This window comes from Grammomys surdaster, unplaced genomic scaffold, assembly GCF_004785775.1.
Source record: "Grammomys surdaster isolate TR1022 unplaced genomic scaffold, NIH_TR_1.0 170, whole genome shotgun sequence".
In the NCBI taxonomy this organism is placed as follows: domain Eukaryota; kingdom Metazoa; phylum Chordata; class Mammalia; order Rodentia; family Muridae; genus Grammomys; species Grammomys surdaster.
This window is the reverse complement of record NW_021604618.1, coordinates 9,525,972-9,548,871: the sequence shown is the minus strand read 5'-3', so window position 1 is coordinate 9,548,871 and position 22,900 is coordinate 9,525,972. Positions and strand designations below refer to the sequence as shown.

Here is a 22,900-nt window from a genome sequence, read left to right as displayed (position 1 = left end):
AACACTGGGGCTGCAGAGAGGACTCGAAGGGCTTCCAAATGTGATGAGGCAGAATTGTGCATGTTAATAACAACTGCATTCCTGTTGACCCTAAACTGTCTATTTCTGAAAAAGAGAGAACTGGTTTTAAAAAGAACTTATAATACCATTGTCTTAGTTACTCTTCCAGTTTCTGTGATAAAATACTCCAACAAAAGTGAAGGAAGGGTTTATTCTGGGTCTCAGTTTGGGGCTTTAGTCTATTGTTGCAAAGAGTCATGGTGCAGAAGGAGGCAGCTGCTCACATTGCTTCAACAATCAGGAAGCAGAAAGTGACGAACGTTTGTATTTAACTTGCTTTCTCCTTTTTATGCAGTCCATAATTACAGCTCAGGGAATGGTGCTTCCCACAGTGGACGAGTCTTCTTACTCTCTTTAACTCAAGATAATTCCCAACAGGTATGTGCGGAGGCCCATCTCCCAGATAATTCTAGAACTCATCAAGTCGATAATTGAGATTAACTACCACAGCCATAAACATCCACTGAAAGAGCCCTTGGTAAAAATACTAAAGCAGTTTCCTACAGTCTCACAATGTGGAGCCATTAAAATTGTTGGTGGGCCAGAAAGGTAGCTTAACAGTTAAAGGCACTTGCTACCAAACTGGACAACTTAAGTTTGATCCCAGGAACCCACATGGCAGAAGAAGAGAACTGAGCCTCACAAATTGTTTTCTGACCTCCATGTGCATGTTATGGCATGTATGTACACAGACACAGATACACATGCACACAAAAAAATAAACTATGAAATACTATTTTAAAAATTCATATATAAAAGGAAAAAATAGTAATGCACAGAGCCAAATTCAGCCAAGTTCAGGCATAGAGTAAAAAGCCTGCTGTACAAGCCTGAGGGCCCAGGTTCAGATCCCGGACACCCAGTCAAAGACATTGTTTTCTGAAGTTTCCGGAATAAGCATTTATGTACTTATTTATTTATTTATTTACTTAATTAATTATTTAAAGAAACATCAAATTTTTTATGTAAATATTTTCCTGTCCAGTGTTGAAATCCATTAATAGATGTATGTATGATTGTTGTCTTAGTCTAGGTTTTATTTATTAACCACATCAACTCTTAAAAAAGAAAACATTTAATTGGGGCTAGCTTATAATTTCAGAGATTGAGTCCATGATCGTCAAGGCAGGAAGCATGGCAGCAGGCAGGCAGACATGGTGCTGGAAAAGGAGCTAAAAGTTGTACATACAGTTGAACCTCCTCCAACAAAGCCACACCTCCTCCAGGGCCACACCTCCTAATAGTGCTACTCCATATAAACCTACAGGGAATTGCCTTTCAAACCACCACAGTTACCTATGATCCCTGCTTTCTGAAAACCAGCTCATCCCTAAGCACATAATTAACAGCAGGTTCAGAAGTGCCAATCTCAGCCCAGACACACCTGCCTCTCACCTCCATTGCATCAACTCCATTTAGTGGGGGGCGGGGAGGGAATACTGACGCTCACTTCATAGCTACTGTGAAAGGCTGCTCTTCAATACCAAGGGCCGCTGGTCGTCATGCATTTTCTGCAGAGGGGCTCCATTCCAAGTACTCTGCAGTCATCTCCCTTGCCATCAATAAGTATAGAAGCTGGGTACTGAGGGTTAAGAACCGTTATTGTCATTTCCAGGCCAGGAAGCAGAGGTTCTAGGATAAAAGCCATCCCCCAGCCCCAGTTCCTCATGACAAAGAACCAAGTGCCAAAGGCAAGTCTGTCTGCTTTCAAAGTCTTCACTGTATTTTTTTTAAGATTACAATTTTTCTGAACTCTTTGTTTTTTCATGTCCATTTACTTTTATGTCTACAGGTCTGTCCTGCCGGGAGACTTTATTTGTTAATATTTATAGAGAATTCAAGTGTTAGAAAGAGGTCTTCCCAAACATTTGGGTCTGGCATGAAAAACCTTTCATCTAGAAAATTGCCAGGGATGAGATAATCAATGACAGTTGGGGGAACCAGATAAATTTCATGAAAAGTAAAGGTAAGGTAACTCTTTGGAGGTGAAAGAAATGCTAATTAGCTTAATCAAGGTATGGCTTCACAGTGTACACCACATATCAAAACAGCAGGCTGTACACTGTAAAGAATGCATAATTTTTAGTTATCAAGTATGCTTCAATAAAACAAGAAAATTAAATTTAAAAAACAAGGGCAATAGAGTCCTCAGATTCTCTTGGTTCACTTTTGGTTATTGACTGAGTTCTTGTGCCCATGTGCAGCGGAGCTGCGAGGCACACTGCCCGAGGCCTTCCCACCTCTGTAGGCTCATCTCATTGGTTGCTTGGAGCTGGCCACGGCAGAAATATTTACACCATGGAAATTGGCAGACACCACACACAGCACTTAATGCATCATTTTGTTGATTGACCAGACTTCAAAGAGTAATGAGAAACCAGTTAATAAATGGTGCCATCTCTTTTTTTGAAGCTATTAAATTTGTGAATACACAAAAACCAGAGGGAGCATCCTTTTGACTATTATACATTCCACTGAAGAAGCAAATGAATAATGTTCTGATACTTGTCTTTGCTGTGTTATTCATGTTGTAAAAAAGGAAAACTTCTTTGCTGAATCAGATTGGAATCAAACATTTAATTGTAGTATGAATTTGTCTCCTTACAGTGGAATTGGAACCACAGGCTGGTTCCATGTACACACATTGGGTAAAACTCAATGAAAGCACGCTGTGGTCATCAATTGATGAGAGATTTACAGTAAGATGTGTTGCTATTTTCATTTTTACCTGTAAGTGGTAAGCTTTAAATCTTTCATATCATTAAAACTATAATAAAACATTTTCCCTGTAGAGTTAGTTGTTGAACACTTAAAGAACATTGCTGGATAGACCCATGGGCAATTCCCAGCAACCCCAGGAAGAGCAGCATTTTAAGTCTTCTTATTTTAATAATGTATGAACATATACACCACCTGCAAACCAAAATATTTATGTTATTGACTCGGATAGTATGACCTTTAATATTTCCTGTGGCATTTAGATACGAATTTACTAATAGCTAACACATGCATGAGATGATTCTTCAACAGCATGAGAAGGAAGAAAGGCTTATTCTCTAACAGCAGACTAAAAGAAAACTGCATCTAGAAACAGATTTAATGAGTATACTTGTAAAAATATGTAAAAGAAAAGGATGTCCTGTGTAAATAATCACACACCTACACCAAAATTAGCATCAATAAAGCCATATCAAATATTGATTTACAGTCCATATACATCACAGGGAAACATTCAGACAGAAGAAATGCTATGAATGGAGTTTATTGTTTTTAGCCATGTGATAAATAGTGCTAAATAGTGTCAGAATCATGTCTTAGTCCCCTGATTTCTTAAAGATGCTTTGAACTCTGGACTTGCCTTCTAGATAGCTCATCACAGATCACTCCAGAGATTTAGAAACACTCCCTTAGAACATGAGCTGTACTACAAAAGCAGCTTTCTGCATCAGAAGCATCACTGGACCCCTTAAAAATATTAACCACAGTGTCTTCTCAGCAGTGCATTCATGCTTGATACACCGCTGCACGTATACACCACCACGATACCTGACGCACTCCTCTAGCTCTGTGATCTAGTGATCTCCTGCACCGTGAAACAGCATGATTTAGGCTCATCTTTTACCCAGAGTTCAGTCAGTCCTTGAACTATGGCTGCCTAAGGAGAAGGAGGTGATAGGGGAGCAGAGGGAGGACCACTTCTTTATAAATCTGGTACCGGCAGACTTCACACCAGTTTCCCTGTTGTATTAGGCAACTTCCTGAAGGAGCAATGTTGGGATTGTAACATGCAAACAAAGGTAACAGTAAGACAATGCAAAAGAGTATTCAGACTTTAGACTGGGAGATGGCTCCATCAGAGAAGGGCTTGTGGTGCATGCATAGAAAATGAGTTTGATTCCCAGACCTCATGGAAAAAGCCACGCTTGTTCACAGATTTCTGGGGCTGTTGGCCAGCTGAGTTATCTGAATTATTGAGTTCCAGGCCAATGAGAGACCTACAGCTTAAAAACAAGCTAAACAACAACAAAAAGTGAACAGCATCCTAAGAAAGTACATCCATGTTCACCTGTGGCTTCCATAGACATGCACATGTATGACCACACAGACACAGAAACACACAGACACACACACATACCACTGAGTCATCCAGATTTCAAAGAATATACTTCATATATTTGTTATTCTTACTATATAAGAACATGACTATCATAATTGGTTAATATTCATGGAGTTCATGCACACAAATGAGTTTCCTTTGCAAATAGGATTCTTCCCCTAAGCCCCAGATGTGGAGATCAGAGGTGCATTGCAAGTATACACATCTGATTCTTCAAGTCCTGCAGGTATAGAGGGGAAACAATCTGTCCTGGGAGTCTGTGTGCAATGGGAGCAGGTCCCATACAGAGGGTGTTCTGCTCCCCACATTTCAGAGACCGTGGCTCTGGGCACTTTGGGGTGAATGATTCAAAGCACAGAATGGTGCCAGTTACATTCCAGAACACAACTCCTGGTGAGGACAGTATCAGCCAACACACACACACACACACACACACACACACACACGGATTACTTGACATGCAGGAAGGGTGGGCACTGCTGATTTGGACTCCAGCAGATGGGCGGATAAGGACCGACGGATGGACAAGACTTTGAAACCAAACGTTATTTACAAAAGCTGTTATGAAAAACTGCAAGACTATTTACAGCAGAGGCACTTCCCCAAATTTAGCCCAGAATTAAAGCAAACTAATAGACAAAAACAAAGGATACACTAAAAATAATCAAGTCTATCATTTAACCCAATCAGAAAAACATGGAACATCAAAATAACATCAGACAAGTTCTCCCTTGGGGTCCATATGGGAATTGCTATCAGCCAGCCCTCAGTCCTGATTTCCACAGCTTCTAATTTCTCCTTTCAGTGACTGGAAACCAAATATACAATTTTATCCTCCTTAATTCCCTCTCACTCGGAGTTGGGAATTTCCAATACCACAAGCTAATTAAAAATACATCATCGGAGCAGAAGCCGCCTTGCAACTCACCTGGCATAGAAGGGTTAATCGCATACATTTCCTATCCTAACTTAAGCAGGAAGAATGAGGGCCAGGAGCTGGCCTTTATGGCAACCTTTCTGAGATTATGCTTCTTCTTCAAAGCATAACAGTTTAAAAAAAATTAAAAGCCATGCAAATGGAGATGAATGGTACCCAGGCCACTGAGGTAATTAAAAATGTATTTCCCATCTCCTAGTAATTGAATTGTGTACAAGCTGCAAGTTAATGAGGTCATCTACCCTCGAGCACTGACAGGAAGGCAGGAATAATTATCTTTCAATTTTTTCCTATGTAGCAATTAATTTTAACCATTCGCCTACACCCCACCTCCTCTCCCCTCATCCCAGTCAGTCAAAGTCATTGCTAAACCGAATTGACAAGCAATTGATACGGTGGTGGCCTGGAGCTACCGAGGCAGGCAAGGTAATCAAGGGGCTGCAGCTGTTGAGGGCTAAGCGCTTCCAGGTGAACGTCGCCTGAGATTTTGCATTCTGCCACTCGGAGGACACGGGACACACCGTGGTGGCTGACAGAACATCTGGTGCCAGGTGGGCTGGGAAGGGGCACTGCTGACTTGGGAAGGCAACAGAAGGGTGGACAAGGATTGATGGATGGACAAGACTTTGAGACAAAATGTCACTTACAAAAACTGTTCTCTAAGTAAAAGGGGCGAGGGCGGGGGAAACGTTTAGCCATCCATTCAACTTGTGTTGAGTTTATGGGAATCTATGAACTTCTTGGAGATTTTTGGCCAGTAGTTAGGGTCCTGCTTGTCGATTCTTCTAGAATCTGCAAGCATGAAAAGTTTCTTCAGTCTTTTAGCTCAACGAATGCTCACTGTTGCTAGGCAACCTCGTTGTAGCCCAGCACAACCCCGAGCATGGTTAATTCCACATCTACCACAGCTGGGCTACATGGCCCAGAATGCATCATGACAGGTATCAGTCTACCTGCTGTCTAGGTCAACCCCAAGCTCACAATTCCATCAGTTCTTATTTGTCTGACTAGAACAAATGGAGAAAAGTATCTTGGCAAATATCTAAGAGAGGATACCCATGGTGCTTAGTTTCTTTGGTTAACTTGAATGAACTAAGGGATGCTCAGAGAGCTAGCTTAGCATTATTTTATGTCTATAAGGATGTTCTCAGGAAAAAAAAAAACCTGTCATTAGCCTCAATGAGTTGAGTCTGTAAGACTGTCCTTATTCAGTGTGGGCAGGTACCACAAATCTACTGAGAGTCCATATGAACAAAAATATGGAGAATTTTCTCTCTTCTAGAGTTGAGACACCTGTATCCCCCTGCCCTTGAACACCAGAAATCTGGACCCTTAGGCCTTCATACTCCCAGATTTCTAGCAGAAGTCTTGAGACATACTACTTATAACCCAGCTTTTATGCTTTGGAAGCACAGAGAGTCACATCCCTGACATCCAAAATTTTTCCCAATCAATGCATAGCTTGGGACTCCTCAACATCTGTAATTTCATAAACTGCTTCTGTCTATTATTCATCTACATGCTATTTAACTATCACCTCCATAATTATTACACAAACCAATTCTATTTTCTATCTATTTCTGTCTGCCTGCTTGCCTGTCTATCATCTCTGTAGTTACATAAACAGGTTCCATCTATTATCTATTTAGCTACCTATCATCTGTCTATCATTTATAATCTATTTATCAGCTCCATAATTACATGCACCCATTCCATCAATCTATTTATCCACCTATCTATCTATCTTACCCGTTCAATTTCTCTGAGAACCTTGACCAACAAAAGGCCTCTGCTCCTTGACCTATCTTTACTAAGAATCTAAATATAAAAGTTTCTTTTATTCTCCTGAAGTAATTGCCATCTTGAGGCTTACTGCCTCCATCTGCTAACCTAGGCCTAGACCTAGAAGCTTCTAGCCTCCATTCAATCTAATTTAGGCCTAGAATGTTTTCAGCCTCTGAGACTTACTGATGAATAAGTTCAGCCTCTCCTAGTTCTCTCTGATCTCTGGCTAGCTGGATCAATTCAGCTGATCTGGCTCAAACTCCTCTCCAAGCTGACCGATTCAATCTGGCTTCTCTCTCAGCCTCTGACTTTTTGCTCTGCTTGACCTCAGATGAACTCTGGAGATACATTCTATACCTTCTGACTCCTCTCATTCTCCAGCTCGTCTGCCTTCACCTGTGTCTAGCTTGTTCTCTCTGCAACCTGTCTCTGCACAACTGTCACAGTAAAACCGCCTCCTCTCTCTCTGCACTGCTCCCTCAAGTAGTTTTTCTTTCCTCTCTCTTCTCTTGAGAGTTGAGCATATCCTATTCTGTCAAATCTTCTTCTGATCTGTCACTTTGCCACTCAATTAGACATCACTTTCAAACATGGGTGCTTCCTTCTACAGACTAACTTTACATCTATTGTTTGGGAGTAAAGGTGTGTGCCGAGGGCTAAATTCCAGTCTGAGGGATTAAAGGTATTCCAGAGCCACACCACAACAACAAACAGATTTTCTTCAGTAAATAACACAGTCTCAGGGTTCACAATGGTATTAAATATTCTGCAATGTCTAAATAGGTGTTTAAAAATATTTAATTAGATGTGTCCATGTCTGTGCGTGGGTATGTGCACATAAGTGTGGGTGCCTATGGAGGCTAGAGACATTGGGATACCCCTAGAGATAAAGTTACAGGCAGGTGTGAGCCACCCTGCTGTGGATGCTAGGAGTCAAACTAGGTTCTTCTGGAAGAGCAGCAAACACTGTTGACCTCTGAGCCATCTCCCCAGCTTTCTACTCATGTCTCAGTGTCAAATAAGGGCTTAACACTAAGTTCTATGAGAAAAAGCACTTAATGCTATGTATCAGTACCAGTACTAGGTAAGTGCTACATATGGGATAATGTCAAACCAAACATAAGCTTATGGCTCAGCCTTGGTTTGTTGTCCAGATATTGATAGAGTATTGATAGAAGTCTCACTGTTCACATGTCCCTATGATGACAATAGTATTTGGCTACCTGGTCATGAGGTGAGTGGAGTGAAGGAACAGATAGAATGGGGATATGGCTATTGAAGGTGTAAGCTCTCTAAATTTTTTGAGGACATGTTGTCTGTCTTACCCTTTTTTCTATATGTGTCCAGGATCTCTGACATAATGTGTATCCAGAAGCATCCCGCTAAATGGACCTCACTGACCGTGGAGTTGTTCAGAGGGCTCATAGGGAAGTGACATCACCAGGAAGCATGGGCTTCTAGGAGTCTTGCTGAAAAAGGCACATTAGCTCGGAGGGTTTGTCAAGACCAGACTGAGTATTCTCTTCTCTGGTCTTCATCTCAGCAGGCCTTCATGGCTACACAGGTGGAATAGTCCACTGGATATCACACATTCACAGATACTTGCAAAAAATGGATTTCCTTTCAAGAGTGTACCCTAATAGTTATGAATTGTAGGAGAGAAGCTTGCCCAAGGCCTAATGCAAATTTTCAAAAGCTCACCCTTCAGACAATAGGCTTGTGGGAAGAGGTAGGTGATGCCCTGGGTGTAACAGAAGGAGAAGGGGCAGAACCTTTTTTCTCTTTAGATACAAAAGGATGGACATTAGATGCTTGTATTTGACTTCTCACTCTTAATGTCTATGTCATTTCCTCAAGGGGACCACAGAAGGGAGGTCCCTTGAATCTAGTTCTACTCTGATCATTGTGGAGGTGACCTGGGAGAATTCAGGGATCTGAGGCAGAATAAAAAAGGAGTCTCCCTTAAGGCCTGCTTGAGATGGCAAACATGTTCCTACCTGAGCCCTAGAGGAGTGCCAGAGCAGAAGTGCTCTCTGTCCATATTGTGAAGATGAGCAATAATCACCACAGGCTTCCGCTCCCAGAAGCCAGTGCACACCAGTACAGCCAGAATGCAGGGTAGTCAGCAGATGCACCCCAGATGATCATACCTACAACCTTCCGTGTCCGGTAACTCTGCCTCTCCCCACCCCTGACACATCTCTCCTAAGGGGACAGAGAAGTTACCATCAGCTTACATCCTAACACATTCGAGGAAGCTTCTGCATCTAGCCACCTGGTTTTTATAGCAATCTCGTGCAGTGTTAAAGCCTAATTTCCAAATTAGAAAACTGAGGCCCAGAGAAGAAAGGCTTAAGGGAATTGAAGAGCTTCCCGCTGGTTCGGCCCAGTACAATGTTAAAGTAAAACAGCATAGGTCATGCTAGCTCATGGCACCCAACACACACCTCATAGTGACTCACTGCCAATGGCTACACACCAGGGTTCACGTGACAGAAAGAAGCTTGAACTCCAAAAGATGATGTCCAAAGTGACACAGCCTCAGTGAGTTAGAGCTGAGAATGACAGCTGACAACGTTTGACTGAGGAGTCCGAGCATGTACTCCCCATGGCTGTCAGCCTCCTTGGCCAGGACTGCCCGTACCTCACGGGTGAGAGTTACGGAGTCTCTGGAATTCTCACCTGGTGCTACTTACAGCCTTCGCTGAGAGAACTGAAATGTCCTAAGACAACCCAGGCAGGGTGACACAGAGCTATGCAGCATCTCAAAGCAAGCGATGAGACTCCAGTCAGGTCCTGGGGAAAGACTGTGACTGCACTGGTGCGCGCACGCGCAATCACACATTCACGGAGGTTCTCGGTAACAGACGGTGTCGATCGCCCGGCTCCGCAAGGTGAAGGGGCCACCAGCAGGACACTCAACCAACCCCTGCTAGAGACAAGCTGTTCCGCCTCTGTGCTGATCCCTGGAACCAGTGTCCAGTCAGACACAAAGAAACCTGGCTTCATTCAGGCAGCCAAACTGCCATATGAGGCAAATCATTCCCAGGACAACAGATTTCTCTGAGGAGAATACAAAGGATGAACAGGTGGCTTCCCATTGAAAAGCATCACCCACAACTTCCCCTTTAGACTCCAAGCTGCCTGGCCAAGCCTGGAAAGGAGAAGATATGCTGGCTTCAAGTAGAGACAAAAGTACCTTTGGAATTTATCGAACAGTTCAATTCAATAAAGAAAGTTTCTTGGAGGGAGGCAGATGATGCTAACGGTGATCATGATGATGATTAAGCTGGAATTTACTAAGCACCTATTACTTGCCAAGAACTAAATTTCCATGCTTTCTCTAATTTCATCTTCCCAAGAGCCCTTGAGGCTGCTGTACTATGCATGTTTAGAGGAAATGGGGACTCTAAACATATTTTTTATTCACTTTCCAAAGGCTAGCTAGCTAACAAGCATGGCAGCTGGGATTTAAACTGAGTATGCTTTATTCCAAGCCTATGGTGGATCTCTCTTCCCTACTCCTACTCACTCCCTCGTGTGTGTGTGTGTGTGTGTGTGTGTGCGCGCGCGCGCGCGCTCCTGTGTGATTTGGGGATTTTCTATAACTCTCCACCTTAATTTTTTTTTTTTTGACACGGGGCTTTTCATAGAACCCGAAGCTCACCATTTTGGGCAGACTAGCTAGCCACTGAGCCCCTAGGATTCTCCTGTCTCTGCCTCCCCCGTGCTGGGGTTCAGTGTGTCCTAGCTTTCTCTCTGTTGGTGTGATAAACACCATGACAGAAAACAATTTGGAGGAGAAAGGGTTTATTCCTCTTACAGTGCAACACAGAGGGAAGTCATGGCCGGAGATTAAGGCAGACTGAAGCAGAACCATGGTGGACACGACTCCCTGACACACACTTACACACTCTCTCAGCTTGCTGATTTTTCTGTTCATGTGTGCACACACGCACATACACACACAAACACATACACACACACACACACAGAAACAATTTTTAAAAATTGTCAAGGGACTAAATTTAGAAAACAGGAAAAGAATAAATTCACTTTTTTGATTTCCAACAAAGTGTTCTTTACTTTTTGGGATTCCTAGCTGCCCTTCTGTGGGTCCAGAAAAATCCCAGTGGCAACAGTGGGTAAAGGGAACAAACAAACCCAGAAGAGTCCTGAGAGGCAGGAGAGGCTGGCAGAGATAGCCCAGGATAATCTTCTCCTGGGATGTGCCCTATGTGCTTTGATTTACGTCGGTGTCCTCAAAGAGTTTCTGAGCAGAAGACACCATATTTGCTGGGCGGGGTGAAACTAATTACTTTTCATCTAAAAAAAAATGTTGCAAAAATTAGGGGATGCCCAAGAACTACAGAAGGAACCCAGGAGGAGGTGGGGGCAGGAGCCAGTCTACAGGAGCAGCGTGAACTCTTTCAGGCACTGCAATGAGGACAGCCTGCCACCATCTGAGCTCTGTGATTAAAGCAGCTGCAAATTAGTTTCAGCAAAGGTCTTTCCCCTCAAATTGAAAAAGCCCGTGTAATGGAATTTCATAGACGCTGCTTTGGAAATGACTTCATACCTCACTTTGCTGAGGGCTGAAAAGTAGCACACGCCATGAATCCTAAGAGGCTAAAGCATTCCTGGGGCTCAGCCACCTGATTTACACATCTCAACACACAGAGACGCCATAGTCACTGCTCCACGGAGAGTAGCTTCTCTTGTTCCAACCTGGGATATTTACCTGCATTCTGCTTTGTCCTGCAGCTACTTCCTGGGATGACCAACTGCCAATTGATTTCCTGCAAGAGGGCATACTCCCTCGTGGAGGGAGAAGGAGACTCTTAAGACTTAGGAAGCTACTGAACTAACTCACAAGACTCGGGTAGCTTAGAAAGTTGGAGACTTGAAAGCCGCTCCAAAAGGTTGAATAAGCCATTTGCAATAAGCACAGCGACTTTCCCCCAGGAGCACGACCTACAGTTGTCCTGGGAACTGTAGGGAGCAGCTTTCGAGAGTCACCACCCAGGCTGGGGTGGGTTTTTCAGGGATGCAGCTGCCTTTGAGTCACCATGTTCCGATAACCCCAGTTAACGCCTTCCTTTGCCAAGCTCCATTCGGATGCATTCGTTTCTTTGGCCAGTAGTAGGCGCTGTATGTCAGCTGAAGTAGATATTGGTCTCCCACACTCCTCCTGTTCGAGCCCCAGGAAGTTCTACAACATTCAAGTACACACATTTTAATTAAAAACTCCAGGGTTCCAGCTCTTAGCAAGATTTCCAGTAGAAATGACAAAAGCCAGAAGATGAAGATATGCTGCCTGGCACGTCATTCTCACTGAGCACCCGAGAGCTCTCAGGCCTTTCTCAGACACGTGGGAACCACGCTTCCAATCCATTGGCAGGTCTGTGATGAATCAGTGGACAACATGATTGACTACCATTTCCAGACAACAAAAAACTCATTCATGGTTGCCAGAAGCAATGTGTTAGCACCGACTATGAGCCAGGCACTACATAACATGTATGACTATCAGTCACGCTCTCATTTTGCTTACAGTCTAATCACAGAACTTGGCTGGCTCCATATGAATGTTTCACAAGAACATTACTTCTTATACTCAATCAAGAGGTCCCAGGAAGTGCAGAAAGGATTTAGAAATGGTTGGTACATGTGGAAGCCATCTTTGAGCTAAGAACTTAAGAGATGAAGGACAGAGAAAGCAACACACTGAGAGAGACCAACATGGACAAAACCCGGAAGGGTCAGGGAGTATGGTGTGGATCAGGAACAGGGTCCACACAGAGGAAACTTTATAATCCCGGAAGCCCGAAGCTGAGCCACTCCCTGCAAGGATTCACGGGGGAGCAAAGGAATTTTTTCCTTATATGTAAATTGCATGCTGCGGAAAATGTATGGCAGGGTGGTGGCTTTCTAGTTGTTTCATGGAGGCCATATTGGAGTTGTTTGTCAAAGACTTTTTTTTTTTTAAGACAAAGCATTAAAAACAGTGCCTGCCCCACAACCCAGAATTGCAGAGTTACTGATACAATCCCATTGGGCATTCAGGTCACCAGTCTCTTACCCTAAACCTTTCCCACACCTATGCTATAGTGACAGTTCATATTTTAAGGAGTGATATCACCAGGGGAGTACATCAGGAAGTCAAGCAGCACACCCTATGACCTCTATGGCAAATAGCCTATCAACCCAGACAACAACACTCACAATATTCAGAGTTAAGGTACCAGTTCCAGTATTGGGGTTATTAGCACCCACCCCATCTTCTTTTCTATCTACATACACTCTGCCTATGCAAAGTTTAAGTATGGGCTTTTACAAGAAATCATACAATTTAATATCCAGTCACTATGGATGTTAGTGACTGTGTATTAATGGTGAGAACAGCCTAGGAAAAGGCTTCACATTTTGTGGCAATTTATTCATTTAAAGATCATTGTGATCATTTTGTTAAATTATTTGACATTTGACCTTTGATAATCAGTCCATATCATCCCCGAGTCATGATATGAAACTTTAAACTTTTATCAATGTTTTCTCTATGCCAAATCTTCTATATTTCTCAGGTATGGTCCACCAGAGCCTCTGCCCCTTGCCCACCAACCATCAAGCCAGAGGAGCGCACGAGCCCATCTCTTACTCTGATCACAACTTTAAGCACACTATCCATCCTTTACTACTCTCCTGAAGGATCTGCATATGAACCCACCTGCATCCTTTTGTTTAAGGTTCATTAGATCTTTCAAAGTATGTGTATGATTGTGTGTCTGTGTGTGGCATGTGTACATGAAGGTGAATGTCAGTGGGATGCCAGAAGAGGGTGTCAGATTCTCCTGGAGCTTGACTTACAGAAAGTTGTGAGCTTCCCAACATGAGTGCTGGAAAATGAACTTGGGTCATCTGCGATAACAGCATGCAATCTTCACTGTTAAGCCATCTCTCCAGCCTCGTACATTAGGATTTTACGCTACATACCGGGAAACGGAAGTCAGGACACTTGTGTCTTAGATGCAATGGTGAAAGGAGATGGGAAGATGAAAATCCAGGACCAGGTGGCCACCCAAGGTAGCAGCCAGCAGTTCAAAGTCGTATCAGGGGAAGGGAAGAAACAGATCTAGATTCCTGTGCATCCTCGATTGTCCTTGTGTGAGACCTGCTACTTGGTCAGCACTCAGATTCATTTTTCCTTTGGGGTCACAATTCCCCAGATACCTTTCACTTAGAAGAGGCCATATGACTTCTGCCCAGCAAAGGGTGGGTAGGAATGTAGGTGCCAAATCCTCCTTTTAGGCTGTCCTACCTCCCTAATGAATGAAGAAGACCCCGTGGATTTAGGGCAATGGCTCTCCATCAGGGCCATTTCTGTTCCCCTTTCCTGAGGACCACTGCCAGTGTCTGCAGACATCTTTGGGTGTCTCAGAAGGGAAGATGTACCACTGGCTTCTACTATTAGAAACCAAGGGAGTCAAACATCCTGCAGGGCACAGACAGCCACCCTTGCACATGACAAATCAGCCAGAGACAAACCACTGACAGCATTGCTGCTGAGAAGCCCGACCTGATGCTGCTGAGCTTGGGGGTGGGGGGTGCTGGGGGCTTGTTGAATGACTGCATGGAGCAAGGTGCTCTCTCCCACACTGACCTGGGCCAGCCCAGGATTTGAACAAGTAATAAACTTCCATTGTGTTAAGTCATTGAGCTCTGAGGATAATTAATTACAGTGCCCAGTGCTGTAAGCTTTAACAAAGACAAACTGATAGAGGTTAGCATTTGTGTGGAGGACAAATACCCTAACCACACAGCCATTTCACTTGACTTGCACTGCTAAGCTCCTGCTGTAAGCCATGAGACCCCAGAAGAGATAGCTGCAGAAAGCAGTAAGTAGTGCATCCCCTGTGTCCTCTTAGCCACCCTTAGTGCCCCTGGGAAGAATCTCTTAGCAGGTCAGCTCAAGAGCACAACAGGAGTCTAACACCTGTCCTGGAAACATGAGGAAAGACCCAAGAGCTGTCCAGAGCTGAACTAGCACCAAATCCCACTCTTCTCTTGCGCTTGCCCTTTTTTGTCTGTGACAGGGACTATCTGGCAATAATCAGCAAGGTCCTTTTAGTGTATGCTCTGGTCTTGCTGTGAATAATAAGATGATTGGTTGTGTATATCCTTTTTATGGCTGTTCATTATATCGCCCTAACATAAAGTAATTTAATTTCAGTGGGATAATTAGGGTCTCTCTAATCTAACTGATAGTCTGACTAAAATGAGATTCTCAGAGGGAGATTTGTGTATCAGGAGTCTGGTGACCTCCGGCCCCAATTTTCGCACAATGTATTAATCTGACAGCCCGACTTCCCAGGCAGACTCTATCCGTAGACTGTGGGTTAGATCGCACCCGCCAATGGGTTTATTTTAAATATAATGAGATTTCCCTGGGCTTAGGGAGGCAGCTCATAATATTTTAACTGAGACCTTCACATCGAGTGGTACTTATATGTTAACTCAGTCCCTGAGACACAAATGCACTGATTCTGTAGGGGGTGTTGGAGACACTGCATAGCAGGAAACATAAAGATAGGACCTTGTGACAAGTCATCCTGCCTGCAAGATTCCAAAGACACCCCACCTTGGCTGAGGGCCACAGAAAAATAGCCTGGCTCCCATTTGCTCCCACAGCGGGGGGGGGGTGTGCACATAAAGAATTTGCTCACTTAATCTGGAGTGGAAAGACAATAAGTAGTCCTGGAAAGAACTAGAAGTGGCTAGAAGGGAACTGGGCCAGAATTTTGACCAGTACAGGGAAAATAAATCCTCATGTCTGCTTCCCAGCCCTCAGAGGTCCCCCAGTGGCTGACCCAGTTCATATTTTTCCCCAGTCTCATATGTCAGTCATCTGAGGAGGGTCCTGGCTCTATGGGATCTTGCAGATGAACACATCTCCCACCCCTCATTCATCAGGTGCTCACTTGGACCAGGTAGCGGTCAGGTACCAAACAGAAAGTTTGCTTCCAGGCTCCTTACATTCTCCTGGCCATATGACTCAAAATTCTGATGTACATTTTTTTGTTTCTATTAGAATCTAAAACAAAGGGGAAATTTTGTTTCTTTGGAAGATATGATATATTTTCTTTCACGAGATGAGAATCATGAGGTTTCTCTGGCTCCCCTTTGTTGTCTTCATTGTTTGAAAGCTCAGAGATCAACGCCATAGTCCATCACAGAAACACCACTGAGTGTTTCTTCCTTTATTGTCTACTTTCTTGGCTTTCTATTTCTAATAAAAGCATGTATTTAAATGTATTTTATCTGGCATGCTAGCCTAAGATCAATTTGGAACGAGTATATCTTTTTTTCAAAAATGATACAAGCATGGACTACAGAAGCCCACTTAGCAAACTTTTTAGTGGGGACAGGTTACTTAGCACATATTGTAGCATGAGTGTGTGTGTACATGTGCGTGTGCATATGTGTGTGCTTGTGTGTTCGTGTGTGTGTATTCATGTATGTGTCTTTGCCTATGTGTGATGATCAGAGGTTAATATTAAGTATTGTTCTCCATCTCTCTCCAATCTTGACAGAGTCTCTCACTGAACCTGGAGCTCCTGGATTCCTAGCCATTAATCTCAGTAATCCCCATGTCCTCACTTTAAGAGCACTTAAATTCCAGGCATGTACTTGTGGTTATCCCACATCTCTCCTGTTATCCCACCATCGAATAGCACCCAGCCTGCTCTCCTTGGTGTGAACTGTCATCAGCACATAGCTTTAGAGAAAATTCTTTGCCCCCAGGCCTGGGCATCTCTCTACCAGCCCGATGAAAGGGGCTTACAGACCACTGTTTAGAGATTCTCACACCCTCATACTCCTGAGGCACAAATCCTCTTCAAGGGATGGTGGCTAAAAGTTCAGAGGAGAAAAAAGAGGAATGCTTCATAAGACAGTCTTGGCCAAGTGAGGAATTCTCCAGGCTGCTTAGGGACTCTCCCCAATGAGACTTCCTATTTTTTGTGTGTACCCTATTTCAGCTCATTCATGTCACGGTTGACCCTCATACCTGTATATCACACACAGGTGATGTACACAGGATGGAAATGTCCTCACCCTCTATCCATAGCAAACCTCCTACAAGGGGATCTAGTCTCATCTCTGCTGAGGGTAGAGGCTGGTATCAGTGCTAAAACACTGGAGTTCCAGCTTAGAAGAGGCTCAGATTAGGATGTTACCACTGTAGGAAAAATGACCAAGAATTCCACTTAAGAATTCATCTAAAGTAGCTGAAACACTGACTTAAACTAGGAAAATGTAAGTGCACAGATAAAGGGAAAGGCATAGAGAGTGACAAGAGAAAGCTGGCTGGACATGCTCAAACTTACCTGTTGGAATTGGGTCTGAGCTATTTAGTTTTTAATTGAAGGATGAGAAAGTCTCTGATATAGAAAATCTAGAGTCCTGTGCAAAGGCAGAAACTGAATAAAATCCTCTTCAAGGAATGGCAACTGGGAGGTCACACAAGGCTGGGATGAGCCACATCTCTGAAGACCAGGAGCAAGCAGTAGGAAAAGTTTAAGGAAGGGTGTGGCTTTCGTGGAACTATACACCACTTCCTGTTGTAGGCAAGGAAGGGAAGATGAAGAAATCGGTAAAACATGAGGCAACAGCAGACATTTCTGTTGGGTCTGTGTGCCCTAGTTTCATTTCTGTTGTTGTAACAAAACATCCTGACAAAAAGAAGCATAGAGGAGAAAGGGTTTGTTTCCACTCACAATTCCAGGTGACCGCTCATCACTGCAGGGGAGCCACAGTGGAAGGAACTTGAAGCAGCTAGTCACATCACATCCAAGCAAAGCAGAGAGAAGTGGATTCATGCATGCTCACTTGCTTGCTTTCTCCTCTCTCATACTGTTCAAGACTCCTTGCATAGGGAATTGTGCCACCCACAATGGGCTGTATTTTCCCACATCCATTGACAATCAAGCCAATCCCAGGCAGCTCTGCCCATAGGCCAACCTGATCTAGACAATTCTTCAGCTAAGAATCCCTTCCCAGGTGATTCCATGTTGTGCCAAGTTGACAATGAAAAATTAACCATCACACAGCTATGTGCTCTTTCTCTTGTCCAAGAATCAAAAATAGTATAACAAAGAGAATTAGTAGAGCATGGCATTTATCTTCCAGTGAAGGGACTGAGTTCATCACATTTGTTTTCTTCTCAGGAACCATGGAAACTCCTACTACCAAAGCCATCCTCTTCAATGCTGGGCATTCTAGGATCCCATGGTCCCTCCTGTCTTCTTCAGTTGTTCTTGACTTTTGCTATTCTCAAATTTACTCACCCACAGCTGAGCTGCCACTGTTAGGACCCTGATTTTCCCCCATGTTTCATGGGTATGACAATCTAGTGACCTGAAAGCATAGTCAGACAGCTATGCTAAGCTCCATAATCCTCAGGCCAGCAACAGTCCTTTGCTTTTACACTGAGTACAGCATTCTGGTGCCAATCATGGGACATGTTGGCTTCTCTAGAGTGATTTTCTTATTTTCTGCCTAGGATGCTATGACTATGGCTTTTGAACATGATATCAAAGCTGCAGGATGCAGTGTTGGGGAACTGTTCCCTTTTGGTGCTCTCTAAATACTAGTCTAAGAAGTGGGGGGTACAATCCAGTGGGAATGTGTTAATTAACCCATTTTTAATACTATAATGAAATACTTGAGGCTGGGTAGCTTTATAAGGAAAATAGTTTCATTTAGCTCACAGCTCTGGAGACTCAAGGTCATGGCATTATGACATCATCAGCTTCAAGATCAAACGGTAAACCTTTGGGGGACAAATCACAGTAAAAATGATGGCAATTATTTAAAGTCTCCACTCTGATCACTCACTGCCCCTGCAGTTGCACCAAAGCATCTGCAAACACGATCACAGTTAGACTTCATGTTCATCTACTATTCTCTCTGGTGAGAGTCTCAGAAAGACAGTCTTCTCACTTGAGCCTCCCTAAGCTTCCACACACATCTGTCAGGTTGTCACAGAATGGTAAGTCACTCAATTCTCTTGAGTTAGGATGTAGTCAGTCTCTGGGTTTATCACCACAAACACTGGTTAACACCAGTGAAGGTCTCACTCTCACAGACTCTTTTAATCAAACTGAGGCAGAGAAAGAACATGTACCATGAGCCACAAAACTAACAAAAGAGCAGGGAGCAGATGGCATGCCTGATACCAGCCATGCTCTCTAGCTGTTAAGCAGTGCTGCTCCCTGTGGGCAAACTAAAGCAAATTTTCTTTCAGTTGTTTACAGTCTGCTACAAAGTAAAATAAAATGTAGACATAATTAATCCATGCACCATGCTAGGAAAAATACAAAGCAAACAGCCCCGAATGAAACCAATAACAGATTACCTATTTACCCTCTTTCCAAGATGCCAGATTGGAGAAAGTAAGGAAGGGTCTAAAATAAAGCCATAGAGACGGTGAGGGCAGCTTGGAGAATGGAGTGGATTCAGGAGCCCAGCCAGGGAAGGGACACATGCTCCTCCATGCAATTAAAGAGCACTCTCCAGGGATGCTACCGGGTTGTGCTGCAAAGGAAGCTGCAGGATACAAGGACCATCATGTGCCACTGGCCTGTCATCCCCCTGCCTGACCTCAGCCCCATTTCTCCATGCTCTAGGTTTACTGTGGGAGCCCCAGAACCACATGACTCCCTTGCTAGCTGGATTCTGATTTGGTTTCATGACAGGCATTCCTGGATGTTTAGAGGGCAGGATGAAGGGAAGAAAAGACTTTCCTTCCTAAAGGACCCGCCATTCTTTGAGCTCCGTCGGCCACCCCTCTGCCACAGGCCTTGCAGCAGCTCAGGACAGTTTTCTTCAACCTACCCAGACTGAACCTTTAGCATCGTTGCCCCACCCTGCCTGGATGATCCAGGAGCTCAGTGCCACCTGGGCTGCCCTTCTCCATACTCCTGGTCACTCTGTGTCAGTCTCCAGCCCTAGATGCAAGAATACTGTAGATGCTAATCTCTGTACAACACTGTCATCTCCCTCCTGCCCTTCAGTTCCTTCCAACACCCATGTCACCAGACCTCCACGTTGAAAGAATTATATTTTCCTGCCTGGATCTTAAAGGCACGTTTCATATGTCACACCCATAGTTATGAGAAAGGGGCTTCAGGAGTTGTTGACTCCACTGCTCTACTCACAGTGTCAGACTTTGAGCACACTGCCCTAGCATCTGCCCTGATGATCTCTGCACTTTGTGGGCATCCATGGGGCACTATACAAAAATTTTTAAGCTGAGCTGAAAGTCCTGAGGCTGAGGTCACACAGTTATTGACAAAGGTGTATCTGAATCAAAGACAAGGCACCTCTAAGTAGCCAGCACTACCCCAGGCTCCTCTCAGGCTCTCCATGCAGAGGCCTGTTCTGGGCTCCTCACTGTGTTCTTCTCTTTTCTTAACCCCCATTCTCCCGTCTTTCCTTCCTCTTACCCAGTTTCCTTCCTCCCTCCTAAGATAAGATGTCTGCTCACTTTTTTAAAAAAGCCTCCTACTCTTGACCTTTAAAGACTAAGAGTTTATATGATCTCACATCTGGCTAGTGGTCTAGCCCCATCTCAGCAATAGAAACCTAGCCTCCTTGTTAGCTTGGTCAATTCCACTTAGCCCCACTGTCACACTCCCTGTATCTTCATACCTAGCATCCTGCTGTTTACCTGATAAAGAACACCTGTAGCAACTCCCCTCTGACAAAAACTGTAGTCCCCAGAGGTGAAGTTTAAGCAAGCATCAGAAGTTTAGAAGACACCCTAGGGGAACCTGGTCACTTAGGAACTGATTGTCTCACCAAGGGCCAAGGGCTGACATGCGAATACTAGAGAGGACTCCAAAACCAAGAGAATTGAGGCTCCTCAGGGGCTCCATGGCTTCTCTGCCTGTGCTCAGTTACACTCTAGGCTGGTTTGATGACCTGTGTAGGAGTGAACAATGCAGAATGCAGCAAACAATATTTCAGCCTCCGTTCTAATAACAGCATAGGCTAACAGATAAGACTTAAACATGATTTGCAAAACAAATTGACAATGTCAAGTTGCTAGCATCACGTGCTCCATTTAAATTGTTTCAGGTTTAGCTGTCAAAGGATAAGGCAGAATTGGAGAAAACACAAATGACTGTGTGTTTGCCTGTGCGTGAGCATGTGAAGGACAGAGGTCAACCTCAGGTGTCTTTCCCATCACTCTCAACCTTATCTTTTGAGGCTGGGTCTCTCACAGATAAACTATCTGACTAGGAAGCCCCCAGGGATCCTCCTGTCTCTGTCATCCAGCACCAGGTTACAAATGCTAACAGCCTTGCTGGGCTTTTTAGGAACTCAGCCCCTTGTTATCCACTTTACCTGCTGAGCCATCTCCCCAGCCCAAACTCACAAGTGGCTGGTTTTTTAAGATGAAGACATTTACCTAGTATGTATATTGAGGGCTTCCCAAGCTTAATTCATGCAATCCTCAGGACAGTAAGTAAGACGGCTCACTGTCAACAAAGTCCTGAGTCTCTAATGACTGAGAACGCTGTCCCCCAGGCATTGCCGGAGGAGGCAGGCATCACCTCACAGTTTATCCAGCACACCACCTGTCTCCCCTCACTGGCCAGCCCCCAGTTCTCGCCTGGCACGCCTTCCTCCACAGTTTGGCCCTGAATACACTTTGGGATAAGTTCCTCGGCTGTGATAAGCAGGCCCGATCTCTGACAGCTGTTCCCCGCTCTTCATCATCATCTGAAACAATCAGGAAGCATTAGAGAGTACTTTTCCCTTTACAAAGGTGATAATTAGATAACAAGCTGAGATTAAAGTAATTACAGTCAGACAGCTGGCGAGGCAGTACAGTCATGTTGAAATATTGTTGGTACTTCAGCATCTGGTTCTAATAACGGCATAGGCTAAAGGATTTTACATTAATTACAAAACATAATTTAATATAAACATATTTAATTACAATTGATGAGCGATAAACTGTTCAAGAACGACTTAACCCCTTCCATGTGTCAAAGCCCTGGGAACTCGGGGCAAACTGTGGCTTGTGCTGCCACCTCTCCTTCCAGCCATGCCCTCCACAACTCCATGACCCCCTCTCTTGGAGTAAAGCCCCTCACTGAAGGAGTGTTTCGGGCAATGATATTGCTGATAAACCCATGGGTGTCCCACTCTTGCGCAGCGCCCACCATCTCTGGAATGCTGGGAGAGAAGGCGGGCCACTGTGTGTCCCACGCATGCGCATTGCACACTGTCTTTGGCGAGGTTGCACTGCTCTCAGGCTTGGCGCTCTGCCTGGTACCAATAGTCAGGGTCTTGTCACCACTGGAAAGTCAATGTGTAAGAACACTTAAGGTTTTACCTGAAATAAAGCATTATTCTGGCAGAAATTCTTTCTCAACAAGCCGCCAATTTAAATCCTTACCCCACCTCCCAGAACTAGTAGAGTGCTATCTTTGGGTGCCCATTATAACAAATTGGGACCACATAGACATAATCTCCACTAGAAAAGAACTCAATTACACAAGAACCTTCCAGGTGCCCCTCTGCAAATGGGAGACATACAAACGCCACAAAAGCTAAACAGTGCTAAGTTGCAATTACACTGAGGTGGCCAATAGGAAACTGCCTGAATATCTTTGCCATTTGCTGTGGATTTTTACAGTGTAATACGCACAATTTATCCTGGAAAAGAGATAGTTTGTTGGGGGGTAGGAAGATGGCCCACTCAATTACTTGCCCGGTAAGCACAAGACCCAAGTTCAGATCCCCAGCACCCATATGAAAAAGCCCAGCATGGTGGCACACCCTTGTAAGCCCAGCACTGGGGAAGCAGAAACTGGAGGATCACTGGGGGCTAGCTGGTCAAATGGTGGAGAGAAACAGATAAGCTCTAGGTTCAGGGACAGACCCCGCTTCAAAGAACAAGGTGAAGAGAGATTAAGGAAGACACCCAA

The 22,900-nt window shown here is 44.2% G+C and overlaps 1 protein-coding gene across 2 annotated transcripts in view; it reads right to left on the bottom strand.

Annotated features, from left to right (window-relative positions):
* Nucleotides 1-22,900, bottom strand: part of LOC114620862 — a 154,104-nt gene that overhangs the window by 57,113 nt on the left and 74,091 nt on the right. Inside the window, exons 4-5 of one of the 2 annotated variants that reach the window (XM_028767030.1) lie at nt 11,641-11,717; nt 11,203-11,225 (exon numbers count right to left, since the gene is read on the bottom strand). The exons of the other annotated variant lie outside the window; for it this stretch is intronic. Of the exons in view, the coding sequence (XP_028622863.1) occupies nt 11,211-11,225; nt 11,641-11,717 (92 nt within the window). The 3' untranslated portion in view covers nt 11,203-11,210. Of the gene's footprint in view, nt 1-11,202; nt 11,226-11,640; nt 11,718-22,900 lie in introns of those variants that run through there. 2 annotated transcript variants of the gene reach the window in all.